At 36.3% G+C, this 23,034-nt stretch overlaps 5 protein-coding genes across 6 annotated transcripts; 2 read left to right on the forward strand and 3 right to left on the reverse strand.

Moving 5' to 3' along the window:
* Positions 1–129: 129 nt before the first annotated feature.
* On the reverse strand, positions 130–2,496 carry LOC123706313 (protein O-glucosyltransferase 2-like). The gene is made up of 6 exons (XM_045655518.1): positions 2,336–2,496; positions 2,046–2,254; positions 1,506–1,962; positions 1,198–1,435; positions 604–903; positions 130–523 (listed from the first exon to the last, which is right to left on the reverse strand). The coding sequence occupies exons 1-6, from the start codon at positions 2,494–2,496 to the stop codon at positions 404–406; spliced, it is 1,485 nt and encodes a 494-aa protein (XP_045511474.1). The 3' UTR covers positions 130–403.
* Positions 2,497–3,394: 898 nt separating this feature from the next.
* On the forward strand, positions 3,395–5,589 carry LOC123706315 (39S ribosomal protein L3, mitochondrial). The gene is made up of 6 exons (XM_045655519.1): positions 3,395–3,592; positions 3,677–3,761; positions 4,091–4,318; positions 4,425–4,720; positions 4,935–5,099; positions 5,186–5,589. Exons 1-6 carry the CDS (start codon positions 3,543–3,545, stop codon positions 5,436–5,438), a joined length of 1,077 nt encoding a protein of 358 aa, XP_045511475.1. The 5' UTR covers positions 3,395–3,542; the 3' UTR covers positions 5,439–5,589.
* Positions 5,590–5,706: 117 nt separating this feature from the next.
* Positions 5,707–7,737, reverse strand: LOC123706316 (extensin-like). Its single transcript, XM_045655520.1, has 2 exons — positions 7,341–7,737; positions 5,707–7,088 (listed from the first exon to the last, which is right to left on the reverse strand). Exons 1-2 carry the CDS (start codon positions 7,560–7,562, stop codon positions 5,976–5,978), a joined length of 1,335 nt encoding a protein of 444 aa, XP_045511476.1. The 5' UTR covers positions 7,563–7,737; the 3' UTR covers positions 5,707–5,975.
* Positions 7,738–9,145: 1,408 nt separating this feature from the next.
* Positions 9,146–11,016, forward strand: LOC123706317 (proteasome subunit beta type-7). The gene is made up of 4 exons (XM_045655521.1): positions 9,146–9,335; positions 9,410–9,846; positions 9,973–10,178; positions 10,843–11,016. Exons 1-4 carry the CDS (start codon positions 9,274–9,276, stop codon positions 10,981–10,983), a joined length of 846 nt encoding a protein of 281 aa, XP_045511477.1. The 5' UTR covers positions 9,146–9,273; the 3' UTR covers positions 10,984–11,016.
* Positions 11,017–12,553: 1,537 nt separating this feature from the next.
* Positions 12,554–18,916, reverse strand: LOC123706242 (protein O-mannosyltransferase 1). 2 transcript variants are annotated; one of them, XR_006753387.1, is made up of 10 exons: positions 18,605–18,916; positions 18,313–18,488; positions 17,858–18,159; positions 17,455–17,617; positions 17,059–17,373; positions 16,486–16,768; positions 15,469–15,736; positions 15,113–15,219; positions 13,598–14,956; positions 13,161–13,284 (listed from the first exon to the last, which is right to left on the reverse strand). XR_006753387.1 is itself a non-coding variant. In XM_045655423.1 (9 exons), the coding sequence occupies exons 1-9, from the start codon at positions 18,734–18,736 to the stop codon at positions 12,796–12,798; spliced, it is 2,346 nt and encodes a 781-aa protein (XP_045511379.1). In that variant the 5' UTR covers positions 18,737–18,916; the 3' UTR covers positions 12,554–12,795. The 2 variants fall into 2 exon arrangements, 1 of the variants encoding a protein (XP_045511379.1); XM_045655423.1 differs by lacking the exon at positions 13,598–14,956 and having other exon boundaries at positions 12,554–13,284; positions 15,002–15,219.
* Between the last annotated feature and the right edge of the window lie 4,118 nt (positions 18,917–23,034).

The raw sequence follows: 23,034 nt of genomic DNA on the forward strand, positions 1-23,034 counted from the left end.
ATTATTTTAAATTCCTACTTTACGATAATAATATTATGTAGGTACTACCAAGTAATGAAATGTATTTTCAAGTAGGATTTCATTGTTTCACAAATATTATAGTTTTAAGTTATTGAAGTAGGATTTTTTTTGAGATTCTAATTTTACCATAAATACACATTTTTAAAAGGTTCATAACACTAAAAATATTATGATAAATTACTTAATAATATTTCAATATTATGACAATGTTTTGGTCATACAATTTTACCAATGAATGATTATACCATAATAGTACCTATGTAATAATAAAAGTATGTATTATAGATAGTTGATAACCACTATGAAAGTAGTTGTTTAGTTGGAAAAGTTTGAGATTGCTCTGACTTAAAGTTTTCTTTTTTAATAAATAAACGTAAATTGACTATAACTCTTCATGAGTCATCAGATTTTTCAAATTGCAATCACATTCAAATTTTGCTTGTGGCACATGAGTCATGTTGGGCTTTACTGTTATTTCATCTGTTATTCTTTTACTCCATTCCTGAAAGCAAATATTTAATTACAATTTATACCAGACAAAAATATTTAAATAAAATAATTATTCAATCAGAAATTACTTACAGAAAACAAAACTACATGGTAACAAAGAATATTATGTGGTAATAAATTTTCATTTGCAAACTTTTTGGCATTCATAGCAATTCTGTGAGCTTCATCATCATGGTCTTGAGCCCAAAGTATTCTTTCCTTCAAGTCTGAAAGATCTCTTGATACTGGTACATAGTGTACCCAAGGCTTAAGTTCTCTATAGAAATGCTCATAGTATGGTGAATCTTGCTTTAGTACTAAACCACCACCAGCCAAAAGGTATGGTAATCTATATGCAGCTACTGTTCCATCTATATTTATTTGATATTTATACTGAGAAAAAAAATGTTTTTATAAATTGATAATTCCATACAAAAAAAATGTGTGTGTTTACTAGTGTAAACACGTAAGAAGTGAAACTTCTTTAACCTTTATTTTTCAAAAAATAATTTACTATGTGAAACTTTACAGAAATACGTCGAATCACGCGTGATAAATCGCGCGTGAATCACGAAAAGATGGCGCGTAACGGAAAAATGTCACGCGTAACGAAAAAATCTTACACTACATTTTTTTCCAACCCCGATAAAGAAGATTCACTTCAATAATTATTGTGTAAAAACATACATCAAAAAATTTATAGAATGATATGTGTGGTTGTTTAGGGCCATACTGTGCCTCTTTATCTCTAAAGAAGAAGAAGTTTGTGAGAGATGCATTGATCAAATCTGGGTTGGCTCTAGCTATATCAATGAGTTTCAATCTTTCAGCCCGAGAATCACGGCCTCTCCAAAATGCTTTTGGTTCTCTGTCTTTCCATTGGCGTTTAACATTTCCTTGAACTGATAATATATCTAGTGTTACCCTGTAAATAATTATTTAATTAAAAACTTTAATTAATTTTTGCAGAAATATCAAATACAGAATTGCATTACCTTCCCATATTTTCTAATGTTGACTCTGTAATGTCATATGTGGGCATAACAATATCAAGGGAGTCGTCTTTACCACACCAAGAAAACATTGGCAGTGGTTCACCTCCTTTCCTGATCAGCGGCCAATCACCAAGATTAATCATTAACTCCATATCAGGTAACACAACTTTTCTAGTAATTGACAACAACACATTATCAGAAAACATGTTAAAACCTACATGTTTCCCATAGCAATCTCTAAAAATTTCATTATTTTTTACAACATAATGGCAAAAGCTTGTACTTTCTGGACTATGATGTTTCTTAATTATTGTTTTAATTTGAGATTTTATTTGCACAGTTTTAAAAGGTTCAAGATCCTTATTAATTTGATCATAAGTTAAGGGACATTGATTATTTTTTAGCCACAAATTTAAATCTTTTCCTGGGCATGTACATTGATCTGGAAGAATTGGACCTAAAACATGACAGATATGAAAAAAAAAGTATTTTGCTAGTTTTAGATTAATAATACAGTACAATTTATGTAAACTATCTCACCGTCAAATGTTATAGGAGAATTCTGGATATGTTTACTCTTATAGTACATATTAATAGACAATTTTGAACAAACTTCATATATCTTGTATCGTACAATAAATGTGCCATCCTTTCTATCTAAGACATTTGACCATACTCTACAACGAGCTTTTTTCAAGGATTGCCCAGTAATTTCTACAGCAAAACTCTGTGCGAACTTCAACGAATACCTTAAAAGAAAAAAAAATGTTGGTAAATATTCTTGAGAATTTCATAGTATTTTAAATTTTAAGTAAGTATAATATACAAACGTTTCTTCATTGACATCTGTAAAATTTACAAAGAAATATCTTGCAGGCATAACGGCAGTTTGAGGTTGTAAACCCGGTCCCGAAAAAATAATGTTTTGTGCATTGCTACACAAAGCTGCACATAAAAATATAAATGTAATACAAAATTGCTGTAAAATCATAGCTCTAAATAATTTAGTTATCAAGTATATTTAAAATAAATAAATAAATGCTCTAGAATTGGGTCATTTTCAATCTCAGATTCACAGTTTGTTTACAAAGCTGAAAGCAATTATTCTATGTCAAATCGGCTGTCAATTGACAAGTCCACTCTATGTCAATTGTGTCTAAGCAATTGTGTATTCCGAATTTCCGAACCGGGCTAAACCCGCTAACACACATTCGGATTCCTTAACAGCTGGTTTTCCAGAAGGCCGCGCACATTTTCTTTCTTATGCCTCCTCCACATTACTCGGCACTCGTGAAGTTGAACGAGGTTAGACGCAAAGTTAGACGAATAGAATAATGTAGAGAGGCACTTCGGCTTACTTCGTCCAACTTTACCTCGCCTCGGCCGACATCCGTTTGTTGTCGGTTTTTGCCACAGATCTATGTGGTTTTTGCGCCCGAGTCAAAGGGCACGAAGTTACCTGAAGTTCGTTCTGAATATGAACGTATGCGCTCCTCGCGAAGTTGAACGAGTGTGTAGTGTAGCACCTCGGACTTCAGTCAACTTCGGCCGAGTACTTCGCCGAGGAACTTCGCGAGTAGTGTGGAGGAGGCATTATCAAGAATTAGATTAGAATCTGCTTGTATGTAGGTACATGTTTTACAAAATATTTCACAAGGCGCACAATATTCTTATTATTTCAAATGGATAAAAACTAATGTATGCCATGAAGAAATCAATTATGTGGTTCTTTGCATTACACACATACAGCATTAATATATATATTTATTTAAATAAAAAAAAGTTATCTAATATATAGATGCAGTTACTGAACGATTATTTGAATGTTATTACTCGATTTTAATAATCTGTGCTCATTGTCATCACTAATACTTAATCTGTGATTGTCATTAGCGATTAGCACGCGAACTGTCAGTTGTCATTTGCCGCAAATTGTTCAATTTAATTTCAACGTGAGGATATTTCATAAAATTTGTTTAAAGTTAGAGCTTAATCACATGTATTTTACATTTTTAAATTAGTTTATATTTCCTAATAATGACTACGTCCAATATACAGCTCTTATGCAACGTTCTGAACAAGTTAAGGTAATGTAACCAAAATCTCTTCATAACTTGTCACTAAAATCATAAATTATTTTAATTTCAATATTAATTTTTATTGTTTTCCAGGATTGACCATGTCATTAAAAGAACCAGACATTGCCAAAATCCGAGATACCGGCCTCCTTATTGGTTTGTTCAGAAAGAAAGAGTAGTATGTATCTAGTAGTCATATTTATACAATTATATTACAAGTAACTGGTGTTTATATAAATAAAATAATAATAAAAATATAATTAATGAAATGTGTATAAATTGAATATTATATTTTATGAACCACAGAGATCAATTACTAAAAGAAAACAGTTTGATAAAATGAATAGAATTAGATACATAAATAAGAGATATTAATGTTTATAATGTTGATATATAATTTTACTTAATTATAATCTTTTATAAGAATAACTAATGAATCAGTTTTTCTTTTAATTATGTTTACATTTGTTAGAACTCAATAAAGCATAGTATATTAAATATCAACAGGTGAGCGATGATTTGTTAACACAAGACAATAAAGATTTTATTGAAGAAGTAAAGCAAGATAAACAAAAATCTCAACTAATATTGGAATCACCTTTGGCTAACATTGAACCCCAGCAGTCAGCTGAATGGACTCCATACACCAGACGGGTTGGAGTTATTGCTCGTAAAATTGGAAATTATCCACTATGGTCAAAAGATGGTAAAAAATATCAAACTACATTACTACAGGTAAGTTATTTGATAGCTTAATTATATTGGTAACTATTTATGTACATATATAAAATTATTGTGGAGGAAAAAGAAATGTACAAATTTCTAATTTTTATTTTTCCAGGTTGTAGACAATCATGTCATAAAATATATTCCACCTGAAGAATTTAAACCAATGAAAATAGCTAATGCAAACTGGCGAGAAAAGAGGACTTTAGGTTGCTTGTTAGTTGGTTCTGAAACTATAGATCCAAGTACTGTCACAAAAGATTATTGTGGAATGTTTACTAATGTTGGAATGCTGCCTAAGAGGCATTTATGCAGATTCATGGTGTCCCCGAGTGCACAGCTGCCAACTGGTACTCCATTATATGCTACGCACTTCAGAGTTGGTGATTGTGTTGACATCCGTGCAAAAACGTATGTTAAATAATGCATTTAGAGTAGGTTACTGAAAAATTTTCTAACATGTGTGTTTTCTATCAGTGATTTAGAGTTTTTAGAGTTTAATCTGAATGAAATTATTCTAGAAAGCAATGAAAATTGGAAAATCCTATGGAAATTGTTCTCAATACATATAATATACATAACTGGTATAGTATATACATTCAAATTTAGGAATTGTTTGTTATAGAATTGATCGAGGTTTTCAAGGTGTCATGAAGCGATGGGGTTTCAAAGGTATGCCTGCATCTCATGGTGTCACCAAAACCCACAGAAGGCCAGGTAACATTGGTGCTGGTGGTGAGAAGGCACGTGTTTGGCCTGGTACTAAAATGCCTGGTCACATGGGTAATAGGTGTGTTATTGTTTTTCTATGTGCTTTATACATGGTATATTATTTAAATTATGGATTATTGACTAATATTTTTAATGTGTTTCTAGTTGGCGTATTTTGCGTGGTGTTAAAATCCTGCGCATAAACACTGAACACAATGTCATATGGACGTTAGGTGTGGCAATTCCCGGAGAAACTGGTGCTATGTGCTATATCTATGATACAATATTGCCACTGAAAAAATTGAAAACACCACCCGCTTTTCCTACACAGCCTCATGTTGATGGTCTGCCATTGGAATATTATGATGAATCCATACATCGATTTGACCAGCCTACAATTACATATGAAGAATCATAGGACTATTTTTCTTTGAGTACAAGTTAAGTTAACAATAGAAGAAGTAATTTGAATGATTGCATAAAGTCTTATGTTTTAACATTATTTGTTGAATGTTTAGTGTATAGTATAGTATTTATAAATAAATCTTGATTGTTTTATTTGCAAGATACATGTATGCCTTCTTATTCTAAAAATGGTATTCAAGGAATAAGTATTAAAAAAATATTAGAACTTATATATATTAAAAAAAACACATTTAGGAATAATTTTATTTATTTTATTTTAAAACTACTTGTAACTTATCTAGTACAATATAAGCTAACATGATGAATATTACTAATAAGTATTGAATTTTATCATTAAAATTAAAAGCACAGTACATTAAATTATCCTACATAAATAATATAAAAATATTTGAGTTTCCTTAAACATGATAGCCATAAAAATATGGTTTACAAGATTAATCAGCATTTATTTAACATCACTTTAATAGTGACTTGTCATTTATATTGAAAATTACACACTACAAAGTAATCCATGAACACATTATGACAGTTACTGTTGATTAGGAGGTTGGAAACTGTATCCTGGATATGGCTGAGCACCAGCCGGCGGGGGTGCTCCAGGAGCTGGAGCTCTAGCATATGGGTAGGGGGATGGTGGATATTGGCTAGGTGGATATCCCTGTTGATAGGCATGCGGAGGATAAGCCCCACCAGCTGGAGGGTAATTTTGTGGGTTTTGGGGATATGAGGACTGGGGAGGAGGAGCAGTTGACACTGATGGGGCAGGACTACCAGGTTGCGAGGATGGATTTGAATATGGCGGCTGGCTCGCAGGTGGATATGGAGAAGGTTGTCCGGATGGAGGATATTGTTGTGGAGGACCACTTTGAGGTGGCCCACCAGATGCAACAGTGGATGGTGGCCCATTATTTCCATGAGTACTAGAATTGAAAGTTGGAGATTGGGCAGATGGAGACCCATATCCTGTACTTGGGGGGTTTTGTGAAGTATATCCACTTGGTGGAGGTTGTGGTGATCTATTAGGTTGGGAAACAGGTGTTGAACCATAAGCAGAAGTGGGTGTTGTATTTTGAAAAGATTGAGTTTGATATGGCTGTGGTTGTGAAGTTGTTGTGTTATATGTGCTAACACCAACATTTGGATAGTTGGCACCTGTTTGGGGAGGTGGATATGCAGAATTTCCTGTATATCCTGGCTGAGATGGACCTCTCACTGGATAGGGGGAACCTGCTGAAGCGGGACTTCCAGGAGGAGGTGCATATGGTTGTTGCCCTGATGATGGCGGATAACCAGGGCCAGGATGTGTAGAAGGAGGGTAGTTATTTGGAGCAGTGGTGATTGGAGGCCCATAGTTAGAGTTAGGTGGATATCCTTGGGGTTGCTGGGATGGGTTAGGAGGGCCATATCCCTGCCCTGGAGGACCATAACCTCCCTGAGGTGGATATGCTCCTTGATATTGACCTTGATACTGGTTTTGTGGGTATGGTCTTTGACCATATGATTGTGTTGGTCTAGTTGGTGCAGTTGAAACTCCTGATGGTGGACGATATGGTTGTTGCGGTGACCCAGGGACTTCCGCACCAGTTGCTGGAGGATTGAGGGCACCCTGAGGCACATTACCACTTGCTAGTTGATGTGGTGGCTGCAAAAGTGAAAAAGATACATTGAAAAGTATGAAATTGAATTGAGATCAATAAATTTTAAGAATGAATTCTTAATATTTGAACACGGTGATATATTCTTTAATCTGTAAAAACAATAAAATTATACATATAAGTACCCAGTGATCTTAATACATATTCATATTTATAAAGCACAATAATTAATTTAATAAAATGGATCAAGCATTTTCAAATAAAAAAGAAGTAATAATGTGCTACAATGTAGTCCGTACCGGTAAAATAGCTTGAATATTCTGATTAGCGTCAGCCACAGATGCCAAGTAAACCAGATTCCTGTGCAGTACTTGCTGATATTGGTGGCATTCAACTAGTTGTCCTTTCGATTGATATTCTTGAATAGTTTGTATTAAATGAGCGTTTTCATCCAACATTTTCTGGATTTGAGCAGGACTTAACGGAGGCCGGTTTCCGCGAGGTGCAAAAGCCACAGACATTTTTAAGATTCTTTACTCAGTACACAAGACAAATCTAGGAAAGTATCAAAGAGCTCTTATTAAAATAATCAATTGTTAGTTAAATGCTATTATTAATCCTTTGTCTTTTTACGTTAAAAAGAAAAAGGTATAAAAATAATTTACACACATCACGTCTATCGATAGCAAAACACAAAGCAATAAAAAAAACATTGTTTGAGTTGCTAGTTAGAAGAATATTACTTACCAGACTTAAAAAATATTGTAACGTATGGTAACGATTTTTCCAATTTTTTCACAGGATTTTTATGAGATTTTATGTAAAGTTATATTAATTCTTATCACTTAGAGCATTAATATTATCATGATATGATTTAGGTTATATATGAGATATTACTTTGGAGGCTAGGAGATACATGAGTTAGAACAAACTGATATGGATTGAATATTAATAGAATATAACATGCGTTCCGCGTCGTTATACTTCCCTGAATCTAGGCACAAAATTTAGAATTTAGAAACTCATTTTTTATAAATTAAAGTTTCTGTTCACACTGTCCATTTTGATCAGAAATGGTAATGGAGATTACGATTATTTTAAAATAAAAAAAATGCAGAATCTATCTACGATTTATTTCATGATCGTTTGTTTAGTCTCGTGTCACCGTTAATTCAAAAGTACGATACTTATTAACTCACTAGAAAGTATTATACTTTTATACTTCCTGTACCTACCTATTTAATCAAAGAAAGATAGGTCCATGGCAATTTGTATTAGGCCCTTCTCCCATTACGATACTTCTAGAATACGATACTCGAGTAGAATACTAGTTAGATATTTGTTCTCGCATATTAAGCGACTGAAAAATGACTAAATTCATCATTATTGTGCCTCGTTTTTGTGAACGGACGTTATTCCAGTGACGACGTAGAGTAGGAAGATTCATTCATATATTGAAAGAAACATAAATCGTAGAGTTTTTGTAGCCGCACAAGAACTACAAAATGATGTTAAGAATTTTTTATCTTTCTACCGAAGAAATACGCGCGAGACGCGACGCAAAAGCGACCAACACGGTGAGTCGTGCGATACTAGTCGCGGACGCGTAGGATACCGGTAGCGTAGTATGCGAACCTACATACAAATGTAGGTGAGATACTCCGCGGCGACTAGTCTCAGAGACTTGCAGGATACTTGAATCGCCTGTGCGTATCGTAATGGGAGAAGAGCCTTATATTTCTAATTCAGTTCTTTAGCCTTCTTTTAAATCCATTTGCTGAAAAATTATCCCAATATTCGGCTATTTATAAAAGTATTTAAATGATTTAAGTTTTTAATACGGACTCGTATAGGAAGGTATATATGTATACGTACCTACTAACGATAAATCGATTGCACGCATCAATTCACGCGCATTACTTTTAAGAGTGCTCGATTGTGCGAAGCGTTGCTGTAGTTGGAACATTCAACGTAGCATTATGCCGCATAATGCGTTATATTGCTGTAATTGGAAAACACGGAATGTCACGTTTTGCGACTGGAATTGAGATATTACTTGCTCTGTGGGTATCTTCTTCTTAAGTTCTGTGGCAGATGCCACTGTCAGAAGTGTCAGAGGATGAGAAAGCTGTTTGCGTTTTAATGTCATTTACGTTTCTGTTAATTCATTGAATTAATATTATTTTAAAGTGGGCCCTATAAACGTTATTAACAATAAACAAATAAAAGAACATGGCTTCAGTACTTGTTCCAGAAGTGCCAGCACCAGGATTTTCTTTTGAAAATTGTCAGAGGTGAGAATATTAACCTTCTATTTGGTGTATTATTTTCTTTCACTTTCATAAACAAGCAATGTATCTTCTTTTAGAAATGCATTCCTCGACCAAAAAGGCTTTCCTGCACCGAAAGCGACAAAAACCGGCACAACTATCGTCGGTATTATTTATGCTGATGGAGTGATTCTCGGCGCCGATACTCGTGCCACTGAAAACACTGTTGTATCAGATAAAAACTGCCAGAAAATCCACTATCTAGCTAGCAATATGTACTGCTGCGGTGCCGGTACTGCTGCGGACACCGAAATGACTACTCAGACAGTGGCTTCTCAGTTAGAGCTTCAGCGCCTTCACACAGGGCGGGTGGTGCCAGTTGAGACCGCGTCAACTCTCTTGAAACGCATGCTATTCCGTTATCAAGGTCACATTGGGGCTGCTCTGGTGTTGGGTGGTGTGGACCGCACTGGACCCCATATCTATTGTATTTACCCTCATGGATCTGTAGACAAACTACCATATGCAACTATGGGTAAGTACTGTTGCTACCAAAATTAAATATAAATCTCTGACACATGTTACTTATCATCAACCAAATGAAGTTATAAAAAAAAAAATCCTTAACTGGTTCATCATTAACTCTTATTTTAATTTATAGGTTCTGGATCATTGGCAGCTATGGCTGTTTTTGAGTCACGTTGGAAGCCAAACATGTCGGAAGAAGAAGGCAAGAAGCTTGTTAGAGATGCCATAGCAGCTGGTATCTTCAATGACTTGGGCTCAGGTTCCAATGTTGACTTATGTGTAATCCGCAATACTGGCCCTGCCCAATACTTAAGAACATATGAGGAAGCTAATGTGAAGGTAAAATATGACACTTACAAATATTTATCATGTTATAAAAATTTCTAAATAAAAATATTTCAGAAAACATGAAACAATAAACGACGTGTGGCACTCGGGGACTGCCGCGGTAAAGCTATTGCATGCTATGCCTTCAAGCCACACCTCCGCCCACCGGAGTGGGGAGCGTGAGGTTTTTTCGTTACGGAATTTCTCGATTCGGTCCCCGCGCTCAAGGCCCGCGATAGAAGCTATGCAATAGCTTAAAAAAAATTCTCATTCTTCCTTGCAACAATTTTCTCTCAACTCTAATTAATAAGGAATCTACATGAAGATGGCTGTAATAATATTATTTTTTTTGTAATTTACTTGTTTGCTTATGATTTGATAAGTTTGAAACATATTATGAGTATTTCTTAATCATTCTTTCTTTTATTCCTTTTAAATTTAAATATCATTCAAAGTATTAAAATAAAAACGACGTGTGGCACTCGGGGACTGCCGCGGTAAAGCTATTGCATGCTATGCCTTCAAGCCATACCTCCGCCCGTAGGAGTGGGGAGCGTGAGGTTTTTTTGTTACGGAATTTCTAGATTCGGTCCCCGCGCTCAAGGCCCGCGATAGAAGCTTAGCTTAAAAAAAACTAATGAAATACAGATGTGAATTCAAGTTCTTCTTATTTCAGGGTAAGAAGCAAGGTTCATACAGATACGCTCCAGGAACCACAGCTGTATTGAAGCAGAGGGTCATCCCTCTGGAGGTGGAGTCAGTGTCGGTTCGTCCAGTACAACCCATGGAAGTCGAACCTTCTCCGAGTCGCCGTTAAAATTTCATTTAAATAAAGCATTTTTTAAACATATTTTGTAGTTATTATTTATCCTATATAATATATCCTTTTGCTAATTATTCTTCACAATAATTACCTCTCTTATTCATATTAAAATACAGAATCCAAATTATGACTACTTGGCATTTTTTTTTTATTCATTACAATAAAATGTGTCTCCATATCCTACTTAAATATTATAAATGTGAAAGTTTGTATGTTAATTGATAGTTACTCCTTCGCGCAAATACTGTTGAACCGATTTTCATGTAATTTGGCACGCAGATAGGGGGTAACTTTGATTAGCGCAAAGGATAGTTTTCATCCTTTGTGTACATCTGTGCTGTAAATTTTTAACCGACTTCAAAAAAAAGGAGGAGGTTATCAATTCGGCCGGTATTTTTTTTTTTGTATGTATGTACACCGATTACTCCGAGGTTTCTTAACCGATTTACGTGATTCTTTTTGGTCGGATGGTGTCGAATTGGTCCCATAAAAATTTTATTCGGATAGGCCCAGTAGTTTTTATTTTATGAGCATTTTTGTCTGTACTCGATGACTTAATTCAAATGTAGCAAGTAACTTTGATTCACTTCCTGGTAACCGATTGAGCTGAAATTTTGTATACGTATGTAAATTGGATAGCGATGAAACATTATCATGACATAGAGCTGATTTGATGATGGAATCGGAAGGTGGCCATAGGAACTCAGTATTAAATTGACTCAACTTATCGAGATTGGGCTCGTTTGATTCGTGTTGAAAAATACACTAAAAAGTATTCAATAAAAATATGTAACTGCGTTAAAAACAACCGACTTCAAAGAAGGAAAAGTAATAAATAAAAAAGATTTGATATTATTAATTACTACATATTATTTAGATGTGCTAATTATTAAATAGGTTTGAAGTCGGTGCCAAAAACTAAGCACTTATTTAGACCGTGCACCGACATCAAACCTTTTTAGTAGGTAAATAGCACATCTAAATAATATGTAGTACTTAATTAATAATATCAAATCTTTTTTATTTATTACTTTTCGGTTTTTGAAGTCGGTTGTTTTTAACCACAAACGCAGTTATTTTTTTTTTATAACGCACGCTTTTGTGTAGAGGACGCACTTTTCGGAAAGAAAATTTGATACTGATTTCTATTGATAAATCCAAAAGCGACCAGCTATCTGGGATATGGAAAGTTCCAATTATAAGAATAAGATTTATTGAATTAAACTTAGCCCCATATTGTCTTAATTTTAGATAAAATTTAACAAACATCCCATGTGATAGTCTATCTCTTGTGCCCCCCATTTTCTCTTAGTCTTCGTCATCGTCTTTTATAGTTGTGTCATGTTCATGTCCATTTTCGAACTGATTCAAAAGTATATTCGCCCTACTAACGCGCGCTGAACCCCGCACTAAGCGCGCTGTATTATATTGTAATCGAATAATATCATAAATCAATGGGTAGGTACTTAGTACGTACGTACAACTAGGTAGTTTAGACTTTAGAAACAGTTTCATATCGAATAATAAAATTATTTTGGAAAAGATAAATAAAAAACACCTTGCGTTATTCGTAAAATATTTTAATAGCATTTGTTTTTAAGATATGTATTACAATTCATATAAAGAGTCAAGAAGATATAAAAAATATAAATTAAATAAAATAAAAATACTCATGTTGTTCTTACACTAAATATTTATAAATAATAAGTCTTGAATGAATACTAATGACTAAGTTTCACAACTCTTTCAACTGGAATGGCATTACTTGTACAGAATTATAGTAGTTAGGTATTTCTTATGTATATTCTATTTTTTATGTAAAATAAAGTCCCATGTATCTTTCCATCTGAGATTCATTAAGTCGACTTCAGTGAGATCAGTGTTTCCATAACTGAGTACACTAAACTTTTTAAAGGTGAGTATTACGTACGCCAGCCAAATTGTTATGCAAAATATAAATATGTGAGCTAACGACCTTGTTCTTTCTTGCTTTTGTATTAAATAATAGAGGTGATCGATGACAAAAGAGAGAAGTAATATCTTAAACATATAGGCGGGTAAATAGTGATGTAGGAAAAGTGTGCGGTCCATGAAGAAAAAGGGGAGGTAGTGGAGCCAATAGCCTAGAAAGAGAATGAATCCCGCGTCATAGAATTTCTGTGAAGCTCTTGGCGGGAGATCCGTGATAGCTCTTCTTGTTCGAATGGCGTACAGTACGAGGAATGCGCCGTACAATAACACTGAGATGGTGCCCGCGTACCAGGTCACAAGGTTGCCAATAAGATGTACTTGAGCCTGCAAAACGAAAACTATTAAATTCAACTAATAAATACATAAATATGGTTTGAATGGATTTTTTCTGGAACCGGGAATCAATTTTGTTAATATGTATGTACTTATACTTTGAAATATCAGATAGTAAGAGATTATCCGTAACAAGTTTACATGTTACATTTCTATTTGCATATCAGACACAAGCTGCATTTGTGCATATACCATTTACTTTAAAATAGTCCTATGCTGAATATTTTTTCATTTAAAAGACCATAATACTCGCCGCCATCTTGCGTGCAGCTCGGAGCCGCTAGCCAGCACGCGTCACACTCACATTAGAGTCCGGCGAGAGCCAGTACGCGATGGAGCGCTGCAGCACGGGCCAGTGGTGCGGCTCGCTCGCGAACATGTGTCCGTGCGGCGCGTCACTCGCGTGCGCCGCCATCTTGCGTGCAGCTCGGAGCCGCTAGCCAGCACGCGTCACACTCACATTAGAGTCCGGCGAGAGCCAGTACGCGATGGAGCGCTGCAGCACGGGCCAGTGGTGCGGCTCGCTCGCGAACATGTGTCCGTGCGGCGCGTCACTCGCGTGCGCCGCCATCTTGCGTGCAGCTCGGAGCCGCTAGCCAGCACGCGTCACACTCACATTAGAGTCCGGCGAGAGCCAGTACGCGATGGAGCGCTGCAGCACGGGCCAGTGGTGCGGCTCGCTCGCGAACATGTGTCCGTGCGGCGCGTCACTCGCGTGCGCCGCCATCTTGCGTGCAGCTCGGAGCCGCTAGCCAGCACGCGTCACACTCACATTAGAGTCCGGCGAGAGCCAGTACGCGATGGAGCGCTGCAGCACGGGCCAGTGGTGCGGCTCGCTCGCGAACATGTGTCCGTGCGGCGCGTCACTCGCGTGCGCCGCCATCTTGCGTGCAGCTCGGAGCCGCTAGCCAGCACGCGTCACACTCACATTAGAGTCCGGCGAGAGCCAGTACGCGATGGAGCGCTGCAGCACGGGCCAGTGGTGCGGCTCGCTCGCGAACATGTGTCCGTGCGGCGCGTCACTCGCGTGCGCCGCCATCTTGCGTGCAGCTCGGAGCCGCTAGCCAGCACGCGTCACACTCACATTAGAGTCCGGCGAGAGCCAGTACGCGATGGAGCGCTGCAGCACGGGCCAGTGGTGCGGCTCGCTCGCGAACATGTGTCCGTGCGGCGCGTCACTCGCGTGCGCCGCCATCTTGCGTGCAGCTCGGAGCCGCTAGCCAGCACGCGTCACACTCACATTAGAGTCCGGCGAGAGCCAGTACGCGATGGAGCGCTGCAGCACGGGCCAGTGGTGCGGCTCGCTCGCGAACATGTGTCCGTGCGGCGCGTCACTCGCGTGCGCCGCCATCTTGCGTGCAGCTCGGAGCCGCTAGCCAGCACGCGTCACACTCACATTAGAGTCCGGCGAGAGCCAGTACGCGATGGAGCGCTGCAGCACGGGCCAGTGGTGCGGCTCGCTCGCGAACATGTGTCCGTGCGGCGCGTCACTCGCGTGCGCCGCCATCTTGCGTGCAGCTCGGAGCCGCTAGCCAGCACGCGTCACACTCACATTAGAGTCCGGCGAGAGCCAGTACGCGATGGAGCGCTGCAGCACGGGCCAGTGGTGCGGCTCGCTCGCGAACATGTGTCCGTGCGGCGCGTCACTCGCGTGCGCCGCCATCTTGCGTGCAGCTCGGAGCCGCTAGCCAGCACGCGTCACACTCACATTAGAGTCCGGCGAGAGCCAGTACGCGATGGAGCGCTGCAGCACGGGCCAGTGGTGCGGCTCGCTCGCGAACATGTGTCCGTGCGGCGCGTCACTCGCGTGCGCCGCCATCTTGCGCTGCAGCTCGACGAACTTCGCCCAGAACGAGAGCCGCGTCGCTGTGGTGGGGATCATCTCTGCTGACACCAGCTCGCGTTCGCGCTCGCGACGGTCTTCCGCTGTTAAATTAATTGTTAAATATTTTTTTTTAATAAAACTACATATACATGGTAGTTACAGGGTAAATCGACCATTTAATTCCCGTTAAAGGCGCATAGTTTTCATCGTTTCTGATTTTAACCAATCCGAAAATTTTATATAAAAAAAGAACATTTGAATATTTAAAAACGGTTAGATTTAGGATAGGGCGTTATATGGTCAAATCAGTCAGAAACCTTGTATTTATACATCATCAAAATAATTCTCACATTTCGAATATCGATGTTCCTCAACGTTCCAAACTGTATCCTGATGGTCAGTGGCCTTATCAGCGACCACCTCGTGCTGATGGAAGCCCCAGGCCGGCAGCTGGCGGCCGCTGAACCGCAGAGCGGAGCCCGAGGGCACGTGGAGGAGTCGCACTAGAGAGTGAATGCTGTCCCATGTGGCTTCTTCGGACTCGCGATTCACGATCTCTACTCGCCAAAGATTCTGCGCTGGCATCGACACGTTGTAGTCGATGTAGCACGATACTTCCTGGAAATACAGCCTAGTTGTACAATTTTATTAATAGATATTTATATGGGAATTTTCGTTACTCAAAAAGCTGTTAATTTACATTTTTGCAACAAAATTTTAATAATGTTAATTTTTGAATTACAATTCGTTACGAATAGGTCACTAATTTACATCTGTAAGAAAGCAACATTGTGTTTTATTTTAACATGGTTACTAAAATTACCATATAATATTATGTTAAGAACAAAGGACAGAGCCTTTCAGACTTGTATTTTAACGAAATTAGTTACGATATTTCACGTCGCGGAATTTATACAATACAATACAGAAACGAATGGAAAAATAGTTTAAAAATTATTTCATGAGCACTCATCTACTACAATATAGAAAATAAGCCTACCAATTCTCTTATAAAATAGAACAGATGGTTTTAACATTTATTTCCCCACACTAGACCTATATGTCTCTACAGGAAATGCATGCATCATTGAGTCCGTGTACTAGCTGCACGACATCCCCATGTCGGATCGCGTCCAGCGGATACGACACGACGTGCGACGATATTATGTAACTACTTCACTTAATGAACAAAGATCAAAGCACCTGCGAGTGGGGTGTCACAGCAGCGGCCACATCGTGCGAGTTGAGCGCTCTATTAGTGAGCCCGTGCACCAGCTGCACGACATCCCCATGTCGCGTCCTATCGGGGGGATACGACACGATGTGCGACAATATTGTTTATCTAGTTGACTTAAAGATTAAAGTACCTGCGAGTGGGGTGTCACAGCAGCGGCCACATCGTGCGAGTTGAGCGCTCTAGTAGTGAGCCCGTGCACCAGCTGCACGACATCCCCATGTCGGATCGCATCGGGCGGGTACGACACGGTCAGCGACGACACGTCGGGCCGCTTCACTATCCACCAGTTGTTCACGTCCTTGAAGCTGTAGCACGTGACCTGCTGCTGGTGCGACGAGCCGCGCCCGTCCGCGTAGCGCACCGGGTACACGTGCGCGTGCGAGTGCAGCCAGCACGTGCGCCCGTGGGAGTGTCTGCATTTATTTAAAAATATTATATACAATACATGGAGCAATAAAATAAGTAGATGTATTTGTAAGAATTCACAATTAAATTTTTGTATATGGATGCTGAAAAATATTATGGAAATAATCTGGTTAATAGATTTAAAGTAGAAAACATTGTAAAAGGTGAATATCTTAAATGAATAAAGAATTAAATGAATTCAATTTGTTTCACATGTTTGGCTCCCATAAGTGTGCATTCACTTTAAAACAGAGCACCTGGACCATAAACATAATAAAGATTACAAAATTAAGATTACCTTAAAGTAATCTGGGAGCCATGCGCAACATGTAATGGTTGTCCTCTAGTTATACTAGCAAGGCCTCCTTGTAATGATGCTTGGAACGCACTAGACATGACACTATCATGTGGTCCAGCTTTTGGAAGCATTGCCAAGTGTGCATAGAATACACTCACATACACACTGAGTGGAATTATGATCAGTATAGCTACTCTCCACAATACCGACATCGCAAGACGTAAAGCAGATTCAACTTTTCCAATTCTGTTCCACATTTGACGTCCAACCAATATAAATGCCAAAAAATATGTGTAGAACCCTGAATATTTAATGCTGTAAATAATAATATATTTTAGATAATTTTTGTAACTGCAATAATTACAATTTGGATTTATGCAATTTCTGTTTACTTACGAGAAACAACAACCAAGTGATACTGCTCCTATACAAAGCCATAATATTGAAGCTAGACCAGTTTTTCTTGTACTTTTAATTACACACAGAATTCCCCACATGCCAAACAGAATTTGTATACTTTCTAATAGCATAAATCTGGATTGGGTCAGGAGACTATTTTCTGCAAAACAAAATTGAAAATACATAACTAAAATATAAACAATTTTCCTTTTTTAATCAACAATTAATAAATATTAATGTAATTAATGTATATTAATAATAATTAATGACTAGTTAGAATCAAATGATTCTAACTAGACATTAACTATTTCTTCAGTCTATTTTTTTTTTTCTTATAAGAATAATGTTTGAAAAGTTATATCAGTATATATTATGAGACAGATACCTATAATGCACTTACCAAATAAAACCAATAAAGCAGCTAATACAGCAGTCCCTTGATGTACTGAAGTCTCCAACATAAATTGATATGAAAGTGCTACAAGGAGACTGCCACTTATCGCAGGTATAATTCTTAAAGCTGTCACAGGTACATTTTCTGTATACGGAGATCCAATTCTATCAAAGGTGAAATTTCCATCATAGCCAGCCATACGACCAGCTAAATACAACAACTGTTTTCCTAATGGTGGATGGGCATCAAAAAAGAAAACCCCTTTTGTATAAAGCGATACATATCTACCATAATGTAGCTCGTCAAAGCTGAAAATTTAAATTAATTAGGATAAAATATGGTATTTAACTACATTTTATGTTTTTACGTTTTTATAAAATATTTAAAGCAAACGAAAAAAACAGCCATGATATTTATTATTATTTATGTATTGATTAATAAGATTGGTAAAATAAACTTACACAATATAATGAGGATTGTCTAAGTTAAACAATCTAGTGCAAAGACCTAAACATAAGAGAATAAGAAATATTATATCAATTTCGATTTTTAAATAATATCTATGTGATATGTTTGTATTCTCTTCATAATTATCATCTTTGCATTCATATTCATTTTGTGCTGGGGCACCATCACCCTGAAATAATTAATAACATTTTAAATTTCAATCACTGTTTTATTTTATTTACTATGCGTTATATATGTTGTATAGAAAATGTAATGGTAGGTTTTCGTGTTATCAAAAATACTTACGACTTCTCTTTTTAATAATTTTAAACTTTGTTCAGAATTCTCTGTTTCAGAAACTTTCTTGACCTCGTTTTGTTTGTTGTGTTCCTTTCTACTTTTCCGGTTTTTTATAGCTTTTGTTGACTCCATGTCCATCTTAAATGCTTAACTCATCGAAATTCTTCATGTGATTGAAAAATTTGCGTTAATTTTAATTTCCTATTTCAAAATATAAACGTAAGCAAAATTTTCTAAACATTTTCAATCAGTCTCGGAGTAACGGAACTAATCAACTAACCGGTGTGAAGTCAGAAGTGTGAACAACTGTCAAGGACAATACAATTAATATCAAATACTAGTGGTCCGCCCCGACTTCGCCTGTGGTACATATTTAGTATCCTATGTCCTTTTCCTGGCTTTAAACTACCTCCCTGCCAATTTTCAGCTAAATCGGTTCAGCAGTTTTCTTGAGTTATAAGTGGAGTAAATAGCACGACTTTCTACCAGTGCAAACTTAGCACCCCATCTATGGAATTTTGGGTCGAAAATGACCTTGATCGTTAGGTCCCCGTTAGGTCCTTTAAGGTCCCACAATTTTTTCGTTAGGTCCCCTTTAGTTTTTTTTTTTAATAATTTTTTAAATTTTAGGTATAAAAAAAATGCACTTTAGCACCCCATCCATAGAATTTTGGGTCAAAAATGACCTTAATCGATAGGTCTCCGTTAGGTCCTATAAGGTCCCACAATTTTTTCGTTAGGTCCCCTTTAGTTTTTTTTTAATAATTTTTTTTAATTTTAGGTATAAAAAAGTTACACTTTAGCACCCCATCCATAGCAAAATTGGCAAATTTTATCAAAATCGTATTCTTTACCGTTAGGTCCGTATAGGCTCATCATTGAAATTGTTGAATTATTTATTTTATTAAAAATAAAAAATAATAAAAACCTGCGCATGCGCCTTAGAGCATTAAGGCATGCGCACATCATACATAAACAGCGCGAAATTTAAAATGGTATCGTTTCATTTATTAAATAAATCTATTGTTCTGAGAGTGCTTATTTATTAAAAACCTGCTTTTCAACCTAGAATTAAAATAAATTAAAATAACAGTGTTGAAAAACTAATGTCTGGAAATTAATAAATTTTAATCATTAAATGTTTTCTAATTGAAAACAAGTTTACTAATTTGAAAAAATGTTCTTGAATAAATAGGTATATACTAACCAGTCATTGACGAAATTTGGTCAAAATATTTATTCTGCGAGAGACATCTTCCTGCAGTAGATCTTTTACTTTCTTATGGTTTGAGCACATCTTGAACTCTTTTCTGTAATTTTTTTATTCCTTATTAACATACTTCAACATACATTATATAAATTTGTACAGATATCATTTATAATATTTTAAATTCTTACTACTAGTACATATTAAAACTATCAAGATGAATAAGTTTTACTAACCTATGAATTCTGTCGCAACATGTATACAATCTTCTTTTTGTTTGATTTAAGCTATTTTCTCTTTCTGTATCTATTTGTATTTACTAATCATTGTAAATAAAAGCTTCCGCACAGCACTCTTTATAGTTTTACCAATATTTCATCAATAAAACCAATAAATTCGCAAAAAATTTGATCCGTTTTCAACAAAACTGACAATAATTAACTGTATAGACTATAGGGTCTAACTCTACTGTCTAGGTTAGGTACGCCTACGCAGAAACGCCACGATGACATTCCAGATCTCAGAGCAATAAACCCTCTGAGTTCCAGATAGTGTGGCCCTGTGGCCGCTACAAAAAATATATTGACACCATAGATTGACACTAATACACTAATAGTTATTTTAATTCTGGGTTGAAAAGTAGGTTTTTAATAAATAAGCACTCTCAGAACAATAGATTTATTTAATAAATGAAACGATACCATTTTAAATTTCGCGCTGTTTATGTATGAAGTGCGCATGCCTTAATGCTCTAAGGCGCATGCGCAGGTTTTTATTATTTTATAATTTTAATAAAATAAATAATTCAACAATTTCAATGATGAGCCTATACGGACCTAACGGTAAAGAATACGATTTTGATAAAATTTGCCAATTTTGCTATGGAAGGGGTGCTAAAGTGTAACTTTTTTATACCTAAAATTAAAAAAAAATTAAAAAAAAAAACTAAAGGGGACCTAACGAAAAAATTGTGGAACCTTATAGGACCTAACGGAGACCTATCGATTAAGGTCATTTTTGACCCAAAATTCTATGGATGGGGTGCTAAAGTGCATTTTTTTTATACCTAAAATTTAAAAAATTATTTAATAAAAAACTAAAGGGGACCTAACGAAAAAAATGGGGGACCATAAAGGACCTAACGGGGACCTAACGATCAAGGTCATTTTCGACCCAAAATTCCATAGATGGGGTGCTAAGTTTATCAACCTAAGAGCAATTAACCTATAGAGTACTTGTATCGAGCGTATACAATTTACATATATTTGTTTCTCTCTATCTAAAGAAAACGTCGTATGAAAGAATGAGACAGCTATAGACAACAAGCTACGTTTCAACATAGTCATGGCACCATTTTTACTATAGGTACGTATTTAGATAGATAGAAGGTGATAGTGATGGGATGTGCTTCAATCGATAAAATCGTGAATGTATTTTGCATTTACGGTTTCGTGAAATAATAAATAATAAAAAAACAAAACTTATAATTAATTTCAGTTGAATACATTATTTGTTTAATCCTACGTATATAATAAATGCGAAATTATGTGAGAAGGGATGTTACTCTTTCACTGCGGAACCGATTACAATGAAATTTTGTACATACACACATAGGTTAGGTTTTATCCCGGAAATCCCACGTGAACGGGAACTGTGCAGGATTTTCTTTAAAAACGCGGGCGGAAAGTTAGTACATTATAAAAGAAATTTTAAAACTTGAAATGTAATTTAAAATAAAGAAGGAAATGATGATAAAGTTAAAGGAGTGAGGAGAAAGGCACAGTCAGCATGAAGGAATCATGCAGCATTTTAACAAGTTAATCAAAGGACAGTCTTAATGAAAACATTTTCCTAACATCCTACTAATAAATCGAAAGTTTGTGAGGATGGATGTTTGTTACTCTTTCACGCGAATACTACTAAACCGATTACAATGAAATTTGGAAAAATTACTTTTGATCCCGTAAATCCAACAGGAATGGGAACTATGCGGGTTTTTCTTTGAAAACGCATGTATATTAAGTATGTATTTCAATAGTAGTTTCTCATCTATGAGAACTGTCATTTAATCAACCGTTTAATTTTCACATAGTTACACATTTAAAGTAGGTAACTTATGTGTAAAAAATTTCAAAATAAAAATTCACTCTCTTTAATCAAATGTATTTATTATCTACAGGAACAAAAAAAAAACGTAAGCGTAAGATTGCACAATTCTTCTAGAGTATCCATCTTGATAACACGTAGGCTCGAAATGCAGTGAACACAATATTGCAAATTGTGGCGGCGTCCAATCAACTCATGTCTCACTTTTTATACCCATTTTTTATTTAGCTCTGGAAATCTAAAACAAAATGAATTTATTAATAATCTGAAAGAGAAATTAATAAACAACAAACGAAAACTAAAACACATAGGGCAAATAAAACAACCACGTGGTATGTTTTATTTTCCTGCGGTAAAAAATTTACATCTATTATTTGCAACAACAACTACATATAAATCTGATTTATGAAACAAAATAAATAAATCAACGTTAATATGAAATAGATTTTTTGTCATAAATCGATAATATACGCTAGATGTGTTACAACACTACGGTGGTAAACAAAATGCCAAACGTGATATTATTGTGACGTTTTTTAAAAATAATTTCATTATTTTATATTCCACAACCCCATAAAGTGGGTAAATGTTACAGTTACAACATAAAATTACAAAAAAGCGCTTGATAAAACCTTCAAATAGGTTTAAAACATAAATATTTATCAATTTGCTGAAAATCACTTACCGATGGAAAGATATTTGCACATTGTTTTTATCCAAAACTCCCATTCGACTAGTGATAGCCGGTTGCTAAACATACAATAGTTATTTTAGCACACTGACAAATAAAAAGAAACACTGTACACTTTATATTTTCTAAATATTTCGTTAAAAACACTTGACGCACTGAGCCCACCAGCTGGTTGGAAAACAAACTGACTGCCGGCGCGCTACGTTTGAAGACAGTGCAGATACTCTATCGCTATCTCAATCTGGCTTATGCTGTTATTGACTAAGAGTAAGTAGATTAGAAAATATGTATTTTGTTCTGTCTTAATATAAGAACTCTATAGGTTAATTGCTCTTAGTTATCAACCGACCAGCTGTCAATTCTGTATGTCAATTCATCAAATATTGTCATTGTGAAGACTGAAGCCTCAATTTTTGAAAAATTACGCCGTAG

This window comes from Colias croceus, chromosome 3 (genome assembly GCF_905220415.1).
Source record: "Colias croceus chromosome 3, ilColCroc2.1".
Classification (NCBI taxonomy): Eukaryota; Metazoa; Arthropoda; class Insecta; order Lepidoptera; family Pieridae; genus Colias; species Colias croceus.